Source organism: Aulostomus chinensis, chromosome 7 (genome assembly GCF_037954235.1).
Source record: "Aulostomus chinensis isolate RoL2024-O1b breed Wild chromosome 7, RoL_Achi_v1.0, whole genome shotgun sequence".
NCBI lineage: Eukaryota > Metazoa > Chordata > Actinopteri > Syngnathiformes > Aulostomidae > Aulostomus > Aulostomus chinensis.
The window spans coordinates 17,948,553-17,965,194 of NC_141326.1; the positions used below are offsets into that span (position 1 = coordinate 17,948,553).

Sequence of the window (16,642 nt, forward strand, 5' to 3'; positions counted from 1 at the left end):
GCTCCTCAGAGTGGGCTTTTTTTGAGGCAGTCTATACCAGCTGACTTAAGCCCATATTTGAATATTGAGCTGACATGACAGAAATCCCTTATTTAGCCTAAAGCACATTTATGTCTTAAGTTAACTAATCTTGCTTAATTTGCTGAAAATGTCCAAAAGATCTCTCATGACAGACGTGAGCATGCATAGAAAAACACTCAGTCCATCCTAAATAGCTGTGTGTTGTTTTGTTTGTTTTTTATTGCCCTGAACAGATTAGACCCCTTCTGAATTGGAGACCTTCTAAGCCCCTCGACAACATGCCGGCCCCTAAGAATGTCTGATAAAGGTCTCTTTGGAGGAGCCTACCCAGTTCAGTCAGATCCATCCACTCTGGTGAGTCCTTTAAATCCCGATTAAAATTTTTTTTTTGTTCTCTAGGCTTTAGCCCCTCCTAATCTGTAATGTTGCTGATGTGTCTTTGTTTTTCTGTATCCTGCCTATGGTTTTGCATATGTTGTTTTTGTGTGATATGTTGTAATTTTGTAAAGTTATTTGCTTTGTACAGAACTTTTGATTTGGTTTTAAGATTGGTGACATATTTGGCAAAAACTTTGTTTCCTCACAAGAACAAGATTTTTACTCTAGGTAAGGTATGCAGTTTCATTTAGCAAACAACACAGCATTCAAAATGTCCACAGCCATCATTTTTCACAGCGCATAAATGTACATAAGTCTACTTTCAAGGTGAGCCTGCATGAAAAATAGCAGGATAATGAAGGATGCATGATTGAAGCTGAATGGGATTCACCAATCTGTGTTTTTGTTACGTATACAGTGCATTTGAGTTCTAGTGTACCATTAAAAATGACAATTTTTCAGCAGCTTTTGTTCTATTTTCCTATTTACCATGCACCCTGTAAAGACAACGAGGTCACGTCTGCAGGCAATAATATCCAAACTCACATTACATTTTGTCACACAACTCTCTAACATATTTGCAGGTGTAAATATTTCTCTTTTAGAACGCCGTTGCTTACACACAAAAAAACGTGTTCGTTCATGCTCTCACCGTTATAGAGACAGGTTCTTCATCCCAACGCCAGGTGGCAGTGTAATAATTCCCTCATAAGTATCTCTACATTACTAGCAGAAGAAGCGCGTCTCTAGGATACAGAGGGAAGCGCTTCTGTCGGAATAGAAGCCTATGGTGAGTTCTCTCTGGTAAGAAGTATTTAATTGCGGAAAGTGAGCCTTTGCGTTTTCTGAAGAGACTTGGAATCGTGCACTGAATAGTGTTGTGATTAAGGTAACGTCGTTTGATACGCTGTCTAGTTCGGTGCAGTGATTTAGCTTGTTGATGCTAACGATGTAGCCTGAATCGAATTAGCCAAACTGTTTAGTAACATGATGGCTGCGCTAAAATAAACTATTTCACAAGTACGGTGACAGTAATTACAGGGGTCGCAACGCTTAACTGGACCGGACCTCCAATATAACCTATTTAGAGTTATATTCATATTCACAAGCACAAACTATAACTTTTCCTTTTTCGAACGGAACTAAGCACTTTTCATACTCAGTTCTATTTTTATTGACTCGATATTAACCACATATGCATCATATGTGTTTGACGGTTTGAGTGGGGTTAATGTGAGTTGGTTCCTGCGACGGTCCGCCTCCATGTTTGTTTACATCGCAGGTCACGTTTGATCCCGCGAATCTCTGCGAGACCTTGTCCCTGCTTGGAGGAACCGCTCGGGGATGTTGCTACATCTTGAATAAATCGTCTTGTGTGTGTTTTTAGTTCAGTTGTTTGTCTTTTTAAAGGGAACTCTGCGCACGGGTGTGCGACAGGTGCGTTAAAAAGAAAAACAACTTTAAAAAAAAGAATAAAGCTCCCGCACACTGTCCCAGTGTCTTAGTGGGCCAAATGCAAACCTATACGTTGTGTTGGTAAAATGCCTTTTCGTTTTTGCCTCCTTTTAAAAATTTTTTTTTTTTTAAATGTTGCACTAAATTGCCATTCTGTTGTGTCACTCATCTTTAAATTATCAAAGCATAAATAAAAAGGGTAAAGCATAGTATTTTGCAGTACAAATTTAATTTAATTAAATCATTTTTGATTTGTATTATTGAGGCCTGTTATTATTACTTATTTATTTGTTTATCTATTTATTTATTAATTTTTGTTAGGCCAAATCAAACCTTAATGGGAGAACGTTGCTCCACAGTTCCCCCTATGTGTAGGCCTTGAATATATAATTCCCCAGGACCAGTTTACAGTTGCAACCCTTGCCAAATGGCTTTTCCATTTCAGCCTGAGGATCTTCCACGGTTATAGGATGCCACCAGTGGAGTGTCTTCGCCTGAAACATGTCCTGCAGACTGTTAGTGCACTAGAGGCTGTCATCCTCCGCTGTTTTGGTCCTGAAGGAGGACAGGTCCTCTTCACCCGAGACACGGGACAGGCGATGCTGAGCCGCAGTGGGACACGCGTTATCACTGCACTCCGACTGGAGCACCCTCTGGCCAGGTAACACAGGGATTTGCTCTTTCACTATTGTGCTGTTTGTCAAGTGTTTGTGTATTTTGTTATGTATTTTACATTTTTTTTTGTAATTTTAGGGTGGTGGTGGACTGCGTGCAGAAACACAGCATGATAACAGGGGATGGATCCAAAGCTTTCATCCTCCTGCTGACATCATTACTGCGAGAGATTCATGGTGTGGCCTCCAAGGAACCTAATGTGTCTCGCACCTATAACTCCAGGGAATCAGCGGAGGCTTCCACCGCCAGGCGATTGACTGAGGAATTGCTTGCATTTGCATTGGAGAGGCTCTATGAGCTCATCACTGTCGGAGTGGTCCCTCATGGATGCCGTCTTTTGTGGCAGGATGTCACTGCCAAAAAAGAATCTGCTGCTCACTCAAACACTGACTGTATTCAAAAATTGCTGGCATCATTCTTTCACACTCGCTTGGGTCGCAGCCACTCTGACTTCATGGGTGACCTCATCTGCAAACTGCTCACTCACTGGAAGTTTCGAAATGATCTACCTTCCTTATCACTTCAGTTTATAAAGGACAACTTCCCTGCTTTGCATACACCTGTATCAGGCTTCCCTGTGAGCTGTTCACGTTTGATTGAGGGCCAAATCATCCATAGGGACTTTGCAACACGCTGCCTTCACAATGACCACCAGCTTGTTAAAGCTGTAGCTTTTACTGGATACCTGCAGCCAAAGTTACTAAATGCAGGGGACATTCTGGAGCTTGGGGCTGGAACGAAGGCAGAGAAAAATATTATGAAGTTTAGCGCCTGGGCAGAAAGGTCACTAGAGTGTGTTATTGCAAACTTAAAGAAATTAGGAGTTTCTGTACTCCTGTGTGCAGTAAAACAGTCTGATGCAGTCCTGGCTTTAGCCACACAGGCTGAGATGTGGGTTGTGGAATGCATCAGTGAAGATGAACTGTCTCTCTTCACTCACCTTAGCGGGGTCACACCTGTCTCAGACTGCTGGATGATTCAACCACAGCATGTTGCTACTCTGACTTTTGCCCGACCGATACTGCTGGGAGCTGATAGGTTTGAAAACACGTCTCTCTTTCTCTATCATATTCATGAGGAGCACAAACATCTTCCTTCCTAAGATCATTTATGATGTTGACAGAAAAAAAAAAAGGGGTTGTCCCGCATAAATGATTACGCCATGTCTAAATTACTGTCGGGGATCAAATTCAATCTCCATTCAAAAAAACGAGCATTTTAGATGTTGCTTGCTTGCTCATGAAAAAGGAAGAATTCTTTCATTTTATACATCTGCATTTTTATACAAGAACATCTTTGTCCTCCACAGGTTTGTGCATGTATCTTTCCACGACTCCACAGAAGAACCCCATAGTATCGTCATTTGTGGCCCAGGGGAGGGACTAACAGATCAGTATGCATGTGCATTTCAAGATGCTATTCGCATGCTACTTACAACGTGGGAGCCCATCAGAGCAACTACATCATCAGAGACACTACTGCAGTCCAGCGCTAGCACATCTTCACAAATGGACCCCTCATCTCCTGACCAGACGCATGTGTGGGAGCCAGGCTGCATCGTACCTGCTGGTGGGACATTTGAGTTTCTCTTACATCACTTGCTCCTACAACATGGCTGCACTCACTTGATTTCTAATCCCACAAACACAGGTGTCCCCGTTGTTTTCGAGCTCTTGGCAAAAGCTCTCCTGAGCATTCCCCAACAGATTTACTCCCACAGTCCGAGACGTTTCCTGCAGATTCAGACAATGGTCCTGAGTTCTGTTCAGAATCCCTCCCAACCTCTCAACTTTGTATACAAACATGTGCTTAACATACGTTCCACAAAACATCCTGATACGTGGGAAAGGCAACCAGAGAATGTTGAATCAAGTATGTATTGTTATGGAGAGGCTGACGTGGCATCACACCCAGGGTTTGAATCTGTCTCCTGTAAATACCAGCTACTTCTGGCTGTGCTGCAGTGTCTTACCACACTTCTCCGAGTGGACGCCATGATGCATACACACACTGGCTTACACACACAAAGAATCACAAGCATTTCCTCAGAGAACTCAGACAATGAAGAATGAGATTGTGTACATGTTCTCTCATCACATACTCAGGTGTCATTTTAACAGTTTAGAAAATACTTTGCACTTTACTGTAGACTATACATAGTATACTATACTATCACAGTACAGCAATTCTGCAATAATTGATCTATTGCAGATACAGTCAGTCTATAATATGACGTCTGTGTAAATACCTTTAAAAAAAAAAGCAGGATTTATGATTTTATACTGCATTGTGGTGCCAGTTTAAAAACATTGGTTGCATCTGAGTTGTCAATATCCATCAGGGTGTAGATTCTCAGTTTAGAGCCTCTTGAACGCACGCACGCACACACACACACACACACACACACACACACACAAAGGCAACAAGGTGAAGCTAGTTATAACTCCAGCTGCTTTAAAAAGAACAGAAGATATTTTTATATATCGATAAGATACTTAGTGTCAGATTATCAGTGCAAAATGTATCTTATAATTTTGCAGAATCAATACTGTAACACTTTAGAAAATATTGTGATATTTGATTTTTTTGTCCTATTGTCTACATATATTTTTCCTTCACTGCAATAAACCTATGACGTATTTATTTGCAATGAACGACCTCTGTATCTTGAGTTCTCATCATGGCTCCCTTTTGTCAACATTTGATCTCATTTTTCTCGCCTTATCCAGCACCCTGTTATATAAAAAAAAAGGAAGAACAAAATGGAGTCATGAATGTACACGCTCTTCTTTAGAATTTGTGTTATCTCTGTAAGGGAGTAGGAAGGGGAGTCTAACAGGGCAACAATCTGTCAACAGTCAAATCAGTCTACTTCCTTGTGCTGTTATCAGGCCAATGCTAATTTCATTCCTCTAGTTTTAGGGAAGTAGTGAGTCAAAAATGGTCTGACTTACAAATCAGCTAGTTCTGAAGCTAAAATGTTTCATGCATTAATTATGAGGAGATAACCCAGGGAAACAGTTTTTGCGAGTCCTGTTTATGCTTTAGATCAAACTATATGAGTCATATGTGATACTGCAAATGTCAGGAGAGGGAAATTTGTTAGGGTGGGGTTAGTTTCCGTTGCCTGTGCTCAAGAAAGAACAAACCATGTCCTTATTCTGACCCTTTCATGCCTTTTTGAATGTGTCAACTTTTTAGGAAATGATTTTTTTGCCATCTTCTCCACAGCCAGGCAAGAAGATAGAAGCTCCTCCCTCCTTATTGTGTGCTATGGAGAGCTGTGACCCATGGAGACAAGGTGACGCAAGTTAGCTTAGCATAATGAATGGGAGTGGGTGGGAAGTGTTAGCATACCTCATGAAGTCATCTCATGAACTTTTTGTCCCAATGAGTCTTTTCCTGTATTAATATGGCTATGGCTAAATTGCTTTTCATTGTTTCTGCCAATCACAATAAATTCTCTGGTCTAATCTTGCTTCCTACTCACTACCGTTCATTGCATTAAGCTAACTAGCATTCAGCTAATCTCTGTGAATCTCAGCTCCCGCAAGAGTAGAGGATCATGTAAAATAAATGTATTTCCCTGAAAGCCCCTTCCTTTATTTGTGGGCTTGCAGACAAAAGGCTAAATGAACAACAGATTTCTCAACTGACTTGTGTATTGTGTATGGTTGTGTGCCATATTGGAAACAAAAAACATCTGACTCAGTCAATACCTTTTTTTTTAATTTCACTTTAATTCGTGTCTTTGTGAAACATAGTGCATATGGTCTGAATCAATCCAATCTCTGTAAAATAAAAAGAACATTTAAAAATACACCATCACACCTCATATACCTTACAACCATCCATGTTTTATATGTACACACACACACACACACCCTCACACACATACATATATCTTACAAATAAAAAAGAAAAGACATTTACTGTCACAAAGTAAAGGCGTTTTTAGAGAGCAAGATAGAAAGGAACAAATGAAATGTACAGGGAAGGAACAACTGAACCACTCTAATACTAAGCTGGAAAAAAACACAGCTCAGCCTTTCACTGGCTACTCGTGACCACCGTTTGATTTCAGTGTTGCAAGAAAAGGGAATCAGAGAATTTCTTGGCTCCTGTTGTTTTGTGCTGCAGTGGTAGATTTGTTTTTGGTTGTGGTCCATCCTCTTCCCAGTAGGTGATTCCACAATAGAAATGTGATCAGCAAACAACAACATGATCTTTTTGTTTAGATCAGTTCACAAACACTTAATTTCAGTCAAATGATCACAAAATGACATATTTCTGTACTACATTTCCACTGAAGCACAGGTGACACCCATTCTATAGTTGGGCCTAATAACCACATTGCATCTATCTAGTCCAAGAATGAGGGCCTAAGTGTGTACAACTAAAAATGATGTAACAACCAGAAATGGCTGCACAAATCCTGGTTAATGGTATCCCCCTCTTATACAAGCAGTGTTTCCATTGGCAGTGGAGAGCCGTGGGACTTGAGGAATGACATCATGCAACAGAAACAAGGACAGGTGTGATGGTGAGTGTCACACCACCTCCCGTGACTTCCTGATGGCACAGCACAGAAGCATGCTAAAAATCATTCCAAACACCTGAAAGAGAGTGGGACATGTTTCATATTCATGTTGTGATGGTATTGGTCAGAAGCAGAAACCATGCAAAAAACCTACCATGACAACCCCGATGGTGATGCCCACTCCTCCGATGATGTGCAGCTTTGAGTCGAAGACCTCGTCAATGGCATCAGGACAGCTCTGGAACACATGGGACATGATTCCTTTTTTTTTTTTCTTTTTTAAAATGTCTTTTTATTGAAAAAATCAGATAGCATCAATAAATTGACAGCATGGTTACAAAAGATTTTTCTTTTTTTTTCTGACATGATTCTTTTCACTTTCTCTAAATCTAAACTGAACATAACTTGTGGTAGATGTGACAGGCCTCAGGCAGGCTAAACCATAGTTGCCATAGAAACACTGAAGAAATACATCTGTAAAGAGAGGACTGAGGAACTCCAGACAACTCAGACCATCATTATGTACTGTATTTGACATACAGTAATTGCAACAGCTCTCACGGAGCCGAAGCATGTCTGTCAGATCTTCTGCTCAGCGTCCAAGAGTGAACCATCATTTCTCTTGCGTTGTCCTACCTTGGTAATGAGCTCCTCAAGCGGCTCTCCTCGAGGACAAGTGTCTTTGGCGGCATCTGTAACAGTACCAGTTGGACCGCAGCAGTTCAGCTGTAAACAAAAAAAACAAAAACTTAAGGGAACAAAATGACTTCCAGATAAAAACATCTCAGATAGTCAAACAACTCTTTCTGAAGAACTGTTATCACCATTCGAGTTTACTTAAACAAAGTTTCTGGTATAAACGTTCCCTTCCACTGCTTCCTGAACTCGGCGCTGCCCTTTATAATTGGCTTAAAGGTAAATAAACAAGCCAGAGTGTTGAGTCAGAAGTTTCTCTTCTCTATCTGCTTATGTGTATTTCTGACAAGCCAATATCAAAGAAATATGTTAAATGACCTTGAACTCTTATCACATTACATCGTGATGGTACGACTCACTGAAATGCCCACAGAAAGTCAATGAGGTGCAGCATGGCTCTGGGTTATTGTTTTGTAGGTCAGGAAATGTTGTTTTAGGATTTTTCATAGACTTCTTGACAAAAAAATTCATTTGGTGTCAACATGGTAAAGGTCCCATTATGTTTAGGCACAAAAAAAAACACAATCTATGAAGGTCAGGAAAACATGGTTGGTAAAATTAATGACGTGTCATAAACAGGATCTGAAGACGTGTTTCCTGCTGCAAAGTCTGGTTCTAAGCCTGCTGTCTGACAGACTGTTGATTTTGAGGTTGGTATGGTGGACTTGTCAGTTGGGACTGATGTTATTGTTCATTGTTTCTCCTCAGTGTGTCCGTAGAGATTCCCCTGCCTAACATTTGGTGCGACCTAGTTCCTGTTTTATTTCAAATGGTACCTCCGTCTTCTCTGTCGTCTGCTTTATTTCCGGTGTTTCCCCTCCTATTTTCCATGCTCACTTGTGTCTTGTCTGTTCATCAGTCCTTGTAAACCACATCCCTGTTCCTAGTGATTCTAAACCTATCGGACCCTTCCCTGCCCTCCTTCTCCCCAGCTGTTTCCCGTTGTATCATTACAGTAGGTTGTATTTGAGTCCAATTGGCTGGTTTCTGGGCGGCACGGTGGTACAGTGGTTAGCACTGTCGCCTCACAGCAAGAAGGTTCTGGGTTGGAACCGTGGCTTGGGCGCAGGATCTTTCTGTGTGGCGTCTGCATGCTCTCCCTGTGCATGTTCTCTTTGGGTTCTCTCCGGGTTCTTCCCACAGATATGCAAATGGAGACGAGGCTGATTGATACTCTAAATTGAACGTAGGCGTGGCTGTGAGTGTGAATGGTTGTCTCTCTAAATGTGTTGGCCCTGCGATGGACTGGCGACACAGCCAGGGTGAACCCTGCCTCTCTTGTTGCTGTTAAATATGATTTCTTCAAGTCCTGCCTCAGTTGTCTGCATTTGGGTCCATCTATCACCCCCATAAATCTGACAGATAAGATTTCCTTGTGTTTAACATCAATAAATGGGAGACTTTCTTGATCTTTGTGTTCCGATCACTGAAAAGGATCTCAATCTTACATAACCAGACAGTACACCCATTTCAGCCTCTTTCCACTTATTTTCATAGTTTGTAACTGTCGCACTCAGCATTAATTGAAGCACTTTGCAAATCTTTGTATGTCTTCGATGTAATGCAGGAGCTTTGAGTCCACCGCAAATGCCTCTAAGGGATAATGGAGTACTCTTTACCTAATGCAGCGTGAAGGAGCTGTGGTCACTTCCTGTATTTTCTCTGAGATTACATTGATTTCAGCATAGCGGAGGCTAGTTGTTGTTTCCCCCGCTCCCAGTATCTATGCTAAGCTAGGCTAATCACCTGCCTGCTCAGTCTTCTCATTTTGCTCTCAGAGAAAACAATGTTGTATATAAACACGTTCTTGTATTTCCCTAAACCTCTACTGAATTTTACCCCTAAGATGATATTCTGACTCTGTCTAAAAAACTGATAACCACTTCCTGTTGAGTCACAAATGATGTCTCACCCCAGTTTGAATCACACGCAGCGTCTCTCTCAGACGCTCGTCACCTGTTGACTTAAAATTGGTGTAGGTCTGCATGTAGAACGTTGTGATGTCATTCACCACCTGCAGAGGGTGATAAAAAAAATTAATTCATTTTATTTGTTTTATTCACTTCTGACCCCATTTCCATCCCTGTAATTTATCATTCTGGTGCTTTTTCTTACATCATCTCTTTTGTTTCTGTGCAAACAAGCTTGTGAATTTGTTGAAAAGTGCGAACAAAAACCTCATCACACTTTTCAACTTACCTTGCTCTGGTTGGAAAATCCCCAGATTCCAGCAGCAATTTCAACAGCAAATATGATCAGCAGGAAGAAGAAAAACTACGCAAATAGAAGAGACACAATTCGAATCACTTGATGTGTGCCTTTCATGCCTGCTTGTGTGCATGTGTCTTTTACAAGCATGCATGAACAAATAAGGTCAACTAAGTGTAACTGAAAACAAATTTACGTAAACTCCGCCTCCTGAGAGATTTAGTACAGAAAGATTAGGGCCAAACGAGAGAGAGAGAGAGAGAGAGAGAGAGAGAGAGAGAGAGAGAGAGAGAGGGTGGGAGGGAGGGAGGGAGCACAGGAAAATCTAGAGGCTGTTCGCTGGCCTTGACACCCTTCAGTAGACACGGATCAAAGCAGGCGTCATAGTTTTCATTTGAGCAGTTCACAATAGCTGAAGTTAAAATAATAAGTTCAAGTGCTGTTGTGTGACATCAAGAACAAAACTGTACACAGAAACTAATGTTTTATAAAAGGGTACTGATTTCATAATAAGATCAAAACATAAGAGAGCCAGATGAATGATGAATAAGAGGTACGCACCAGTCCCAGCATGCAGGGAGACTCCTGGATGGCCCCACAACATCCAAGAAATCCCACCACCATCATCAGTGCTCCGGCCCCTATCAGGATATACACGCCTACAACAACATACATGTGTCACAGACATACACAAGCGCACATTATCTAAACCAGAGAGTGAGCGAAACATTAGTTATAGAACCAGCCTAAATGTATAAGCTTTGGGTAAAGAGATGGTGAAGAGATATAGTCGTGTGAGAGGAGGTTGTCTTTTCTCCTTTCAGAGTCAGAAACTAAGAAATAACTCACGCATACAATGCACAAGAATAATTTTAGTCACGCTTGGCCAGCTGACTGAGTATGTGATGAAATATCATGATGATCTATGCGTATATAACTATACATCACGTAAGCAGGGGTAAGGGTGGTTCCTGATTCCAGGCTTTATCTAAGAGGACAACCACCATCTGGAACTCCTGATTTACACAAATCTTCTCCCACCCCGAGATCTGAGAGCCACTAAACTCAAGATTAACAGCAGAGTCACAATCATTCAAAAGCTTCACAGCACATCTGAGAAGGAATTTATGAATCTAAATAAAATTAAATACAACCATAATTAACCTCTAAAGATGTTTTAAACAATATTTCTCCATCTTACCTGTGTAAAACACATAGGGAGAGTCTGATCCTTCAAACAGGCCTTTGGTCTTGGGGTCTAATCGTAACCAAAGACCGATGGCAAACACAGCGGTGCCTGCAAGCTGAAACACAAGCACATATAGAATTTCACATCCTTCCTGGTACCAGTTCTGATATCTGAACTTGTATACTGAGCACTGATGTGAAACAAGTGTGTCAAAAAGATATTTATTGGTCAGATTTGGCTGAAAAAATTAACAAATACAGTGTTTCCACCGAATGGAGCCATTGGACTTTGTTTTAACAACTATTTCAACAATCGTCCTTCAAACTTCAGCCTTGACACTGCACACAGGCTCTGATTTAGTGGTGGAATTTTCCAGTGTAAAATGCCACCACATTGCTGACATTTAGCCAGCTCTGTCTGATGTATCGTATTAATCCATTCCTCTTCTTCACATCTTTAAAACTGCTGCTGTTAGCGGCAGCGGAGGCTAAATTCTATGCAGGTTTAGGTGAGTGTTTTATAGCAGCAAAGAAAGATTGATGTCCTGTATGTAATATAAGTAAGAGATAATGAAGCTAACGGGGGAAAAGCAGCATCTTGTTTCAGGGCTACTAAGCCTGTGATATCTGATACATTTACGTACTTGCAGATACTGATCCAGCATTTTTACCCCTATCACAAACATTTCTGATACTGTTATCAGAACTGCTCGGGTATACGGTTGCAGCACAAGTCTAACGTGAAGCATCGAAAGCCGGCCTTGAAATTTAAGACAGGAAGATGACATTTCATAACACTTGTTGTCGCCATGCCTGTAATTTAGTAGCAATGTTCACTCCTGCACTACTTCCACCATGCAGGCGTTTCGAGAGTTTAATGCTTTGATGCAACAGGGTTCAAATCCTATTCTTCACTTAAAGAGCTCGTACATCTGCCGAGGCAACCTCGGAAGAACATATTTGATATATTAAACAGATCACCTGCAAAATACAACGGCTTCTTCCTTTGTCCATTCAACAACCCTCCAGCAAGTTTCAGCTTTGAAAATCAACCTCATAACCGCACATTACGACCATAGACACCATTACCACTTTAGCAGAGGTAATGACATTTCAACTGTCAAGTCTCGTGTAACAGGTAAACCTCTGTTGACATTTTGTTGAATGTGTACAGTTGCGTGCGTGTTTATGTGACAGCCTATCAGGGAAAGGCAGTAACCTTGTGTTCATTCCACTGTAGCATTGTGTGTATATTTGTTCAGATTTCTGAATAAAACGCCAAACAAACCCCAAACCTGCAATACTGGTTGAATCTTCCTCCCACACACACACACACGCACACACACGCGCGCGAGCGCGCGCGCACACACACACACACACACACACACACACACACGCACACACACACACACACACAAAACGGGAAGTACAAAGTAGACTTACCCAGAAGAAGAAGTTGAAGATAAACATGAGATATTTCACACATTTGATTCCTCCGGCCACAGCCATGCTGATTTATGAACACAGTTTCTCTGCTACCTTCACTAACTTCTTCCCAGGACGACACAACGGCTTATCAAGAACAGAAAAAGGTGCAGCCAAGGGAAAGCGTTTAAATAACACGCCTACAGTCACCTGACCACACAGTTTGGGAGTGGCAGAGAGGTTTAACTGATCTCCATTCTTTGAATGTTATGAATAGATATCAATCTTCTCTACTTACTTTTCTTCCATGTCTGTGCTTGTGCAGTACGTCTCTGCAACTGCTACATGTGTGCAGCATACGCGTGCATAAAATGCTGCATTTATGTAACAGGCTCTGACTCTAAAATGGATGAGTGTTGATGTAGTCACCGTCAGTGCTGCAGCACGCCCGTGGACTCTGGGCCTTCAGTTGAACCACATGTGCTCATAAACACTCTCACATAAAGATTTTTTTTTCCAGATAAAGCCACAGCCCTGTCACGCCGAAGTTTAACCTATCAAACACAATTTTTTCCCCCAAAAAACACAAAGGTGGCACATAAATATGGCATTGTGACATCATTAAAGTATCTCTGTTATTTTTTTACAAATACATGCAACAAGAAAATGACATCATTTATTTTTTTTTTAGGTCATTAAATGGCTGACAACAGTCTGGGTCTGGACCCGTAACCAATAAACTATTGAACTGTATTACATTTACATGGTGTGTTTGTATTTTACAACAGTGGCATAGCATCCAGGGGAGCTCACACACCACTTGCATGCGTTCTAAATCACGCTACGTGATGCTACTAGGCCGTCAACTCTGTGTATTTCAGGCGGTAAACACTGTGACTGGAGGAGACATCGAGGGAAACGACACACATGGTTGAACTGAGTTGTTTAAGGTGATCAGTCGGAAAAACTTACTTTCATGGGGTTCTGTCTAAGAAAAGTAAAGCACACAATAAACACAGCTTTTAGTCAAGAATGGACGAGAACTACTCAGCTACCTCCGTACGGCAATCGATTCATTATGACACAAGCAGAACATCCTGACATCCCAGACAGACTGGACCGCTTTGAAACTTTTCTTTGAATTGAATACCATTCACTTACATCATATAGTTGTTGTGTAAGTAAACCTGTATCTTTTAAATTTATTGCCATGGACATGAAACAGCAACAAATAGCATAACTACGGCTGAATTTAATGCTCAGCCACCTCTTTTATCTCATTTTCATTCTTTTCCCTCGCTTCTGCCTTCTTTACTCCAGCGAGTGTTCGCCCAACACCTGAAAAATCAACAAAATAAATCCAAATACAGATCGTCACTATCACCTATTCTGTGGATTCACGTTACCTCATCAACTCAATGTGAATTTTGCCATTTTACCTCACACACTTTGTGCAAAACCCTGTCCATCCTCCAATGATTTGGGTAGATTCTATTTGTTCTAGTAACATACTGATATGTACTATTATGTAGCAGTGTTCTTGTAATCCCCACGACCCTGCACAGGTATTAATAATGGATGGACATCTTAGGAGTATTTTAAGCGGGAGGGTTTTGTTCCCAGAATGTTCTTCTTAGTGCAAGAATGACATTCTTTAAAAGTGTTTAGTAGTAATCTTCTAGGAATATTAGAAAACGAAAGCATTTTAATCATTTTGTTATATTTATTTTTCACTGTATTTGAAGCGTTTGCTGAGCAGTGAGTAGGAGAGAGAAGGGAATCCTGCTCAGAGGAGGGCGTGTTGTAAATGGCCAAGCCAGTCAGGAATAGAAGTGTATCCATGGGGTAGGAACGACTTGGTTAAGGTGTAACATCCTGATCTGTAATCAGATCAGAATGGCTTCAAATTTGGCACAAGCGATATCCAGTGTGACTCCAGGATGAAATGAAAAGATCTTGATGGTCACTGTCGACTGTGTATATGCCTGATATTCCTAAACCCAGTATCTAACTGCCATATAGCATTTATGGCTAACAGTACCTGAAAGTCCTGGTAATCTTTTCCAGAAAAAGTTTAGATTGATTGATTAGCTTAAAGACTGTTTAAAAGATGTCAATCATTTTAAATCCTAAATAGAACACAACGTTTTAACTGTGATATTCTGAGGGTGTTTTATAACCCTTAAAAAAAAAAAGTTCTGCCTTATTAAAAACCTTGTCCAGGAACATTTGAAAGATTTAAACATGTTGTAAATGTTCTCTCAGTGTACAAATGTTCTTCCTACGAACTAGGCTACTGTTAGCCAGTGTTGTGGGAATGTTCCCTGATGTCTGAAGAAATGTTTGTCCTCCCATCTATATATAGCTACAAGAACTGGAAACACACACACGCAAACCCACTCGCGCACACACGCAAACCCACTCGCGCACACACGCACACCCACACACAACCATATACACGAACACACCCCGCAGGCTTACGCAAATAGCCTATATGGGATATCATTAACAGTTAGCTAGCTGTTGCTTGACATGAACAACTCTTTGAATCACGTGATCGAGCAGAGGTATTCATCATAATGATAGACCCATGAAAGATCCCCCCCCCCCCCCTCCTGTACCGTTATTAAAATGCCGTGCGCGCAAACTCCAGCGTATAGCGGTGGAAGTGGGTCACTTGGCCATCGGGGATTAAGCAGCTCGGTCAGAGTCCCACACGCGCGGGGACATCCGCCGCGTTTGTGTCCCGGCTGGTGACGGCGCCAACAACCTTTCGAGAAAAATACAGCTGAGATACGGAACCGAGGCAGACAGCGAGCGGTTACCATTCTTCATGTGGGACATTTTACAGGGCAAATCCACGATAGTAACCTGCTAATGCGCATGCACGCAAAGCTCACGCACGGTCACACGCACAGACAGGATGTGATATCTGTTCCCTGAACACAGACAACGGTGGTCTCGCTTCAAACTCACCCAGAATACCAGGTTGAAGGCAAACATCAGGTACTTGATGCACATCTCTCCCCCCGAGAGCGCAGCCATGGCGGTGCCTGTGTGGTAGATCTCACTTCTGCTGCCGGAGGACAAGAGCAGAGGAGCCTTCAACTAACTGTGTGTGTGTGTGTGTGTGTGTGTGTGTGTGTGTGTGTGTGTGTGTGTGTGTGTGTGTGTGTGTGTGTAGAAGGAGGTTAGTGCGGACGCGCTGATACGGAGACGCGTCGTGCTGTGTGCGCCTGTAGTGGTCCGCCCCCACGGATAACGGACTGACACGCAAAGCCCATTTCACTCTTTCTTTCTTTCTTTCTTTCTTTCTTTCTTCTTTCTTTACTTTTTACTCTGAATTTTATATTTTGTATTTTAATGATGCTATTTTACGACTGTTCTCATAAAGGTTTCTCTATTTTACATATTCTAGCATGATGATAAATTCCTATAGTATCACCATGATTTTCGTCACACAGTCTTGGAAGAGCAAATGTCACGATTGAACTTTTGTAATTTTTTTTATATGATGCATTACGATTTATTCATTTAATTTTTTTTCTACTTGCGTAGTTTGTGTTGTTTCCAGTCAGTTCCTCAGCAAAGTGGGAGCAAGTTCCTGCAGCACCGTGGGGCAGTGCGATGACGTAATTACCCCAGAATAAGAAAAGCGCGTTCACGGATTGATGTTGTACATGAATGAACACGGTGCACGAGCATGCGTGCACACTCATAAATCAAGCTTCTATTGTTCAAAGCACCAGTTTGACACTTAAGTACAGGCCAAGTGTTTATGTGGCTTCTGCAGCGAAACATCATACAGAATGGTACATCTGAAAAAAGTTGATTTGTCTCAGACAAAACTGATTTTGTTTAATGTCCTATTAAAAGAATATTGAGGCATGTTAACTTTGCTTGCACTCTGTACTTTATTAATATTATTATCAATCATTATAAAAGATGTATTATTATTATCATTATTATTAACTTGTGACACATCTCCCTAGAGTAACCTACTCTGAATAATCAGAATCAGCATAACACTGGATATTGAATTACTGTCATACTGTT

General features: G+C 41.3%; 2 protein-coding genes across 8 annotated transcripts; one reads left to right on the forward strand and one right to left on the reverse strand.

The window, feature by feature from the left end:
* The first annotated feature begins 1,145 nt into the window (after positions 1 to 1,145).
* bbs10 (Bardet-Biedl syndrome 10) lies at positions 1,146 to 7,688 on the forward strand. Of its 6 annotated transcripts, XM_086208918.1 has the most exons (5): positions 1,146 to 1,203; positions 2,300 to 2,515; positions 2,608 to 3,567; positions 3,839 to 4,098; positions 5,761 to 7,688. In XM_086208918.1, the coding sequence occupies exons 1-5, from the start codon at positions 1,187 to 1,189 to the stop codon at positions 5,814 to 5,816; spliced, it is 1,509 nt and encodes a 502-aa protein (XP_086065044.1). In that variant the 5' UTR covers positions 1,146 to 1,186; the 3' UTR covers positions 5,817 to 7,688. The 6 variants fall into 6 exon arrangements, with proteins under 6 accessions (XP_086065044.1, XP_086065039.1, XP_086065040.1 ...); XM_086208913.1 differs by lacking the exon at positions 5,761 to 7,688 and having other exon boundaries at positions 3,839 to 5,179; XM_086208914.1 differs by lacking the exon at positions 5,761 to 7,688 and having other exon boundaries at positions 1,150 to 1,189; positions 3,839 to 5,179.
* On the reverse strand, positions 6,696 to 15,780 carry cd9a (CD9 molecule a). Of its 2 annotated transcripts, none has more exons than XM_086208920.1 (8): positions 15,563 to 15,780; positions 11,175 to 11,277; positions 10,535 to 10,632; positions 9,965 to 10,039; positions 9,678 to 9,779; positions 7,706 to 7,795; positions 7,224 to 7,307; positions 6,696 to 7,145 (listed from the first exon to the last, which is right to left on the reverse strand). In XM_086208920.1, exons 1-8 carry the CDS (start codon positions 15,629 to 15,631, stop codon positions 7,080 to 7,082), a joined length of 687 nt encoding a protein of 228 aa, XP_086065046.1. In that variant the 5' UTR covers positions 15,632 to 15,780; the 3' UTR covers positions 6,696 to 7,079. The 2 variants fall into 2 exon arrangements, with proteins under 2 accessions (XP_086065046.1, XP_086065047.1); XM_086208921.1 differs by lacking the exon at positions 15,563 to 15,780 and adding an exon at positions 12,605 to 14,313.
* Positions 15,781 to 16,642: the final 862 nt, after the last annotated feature.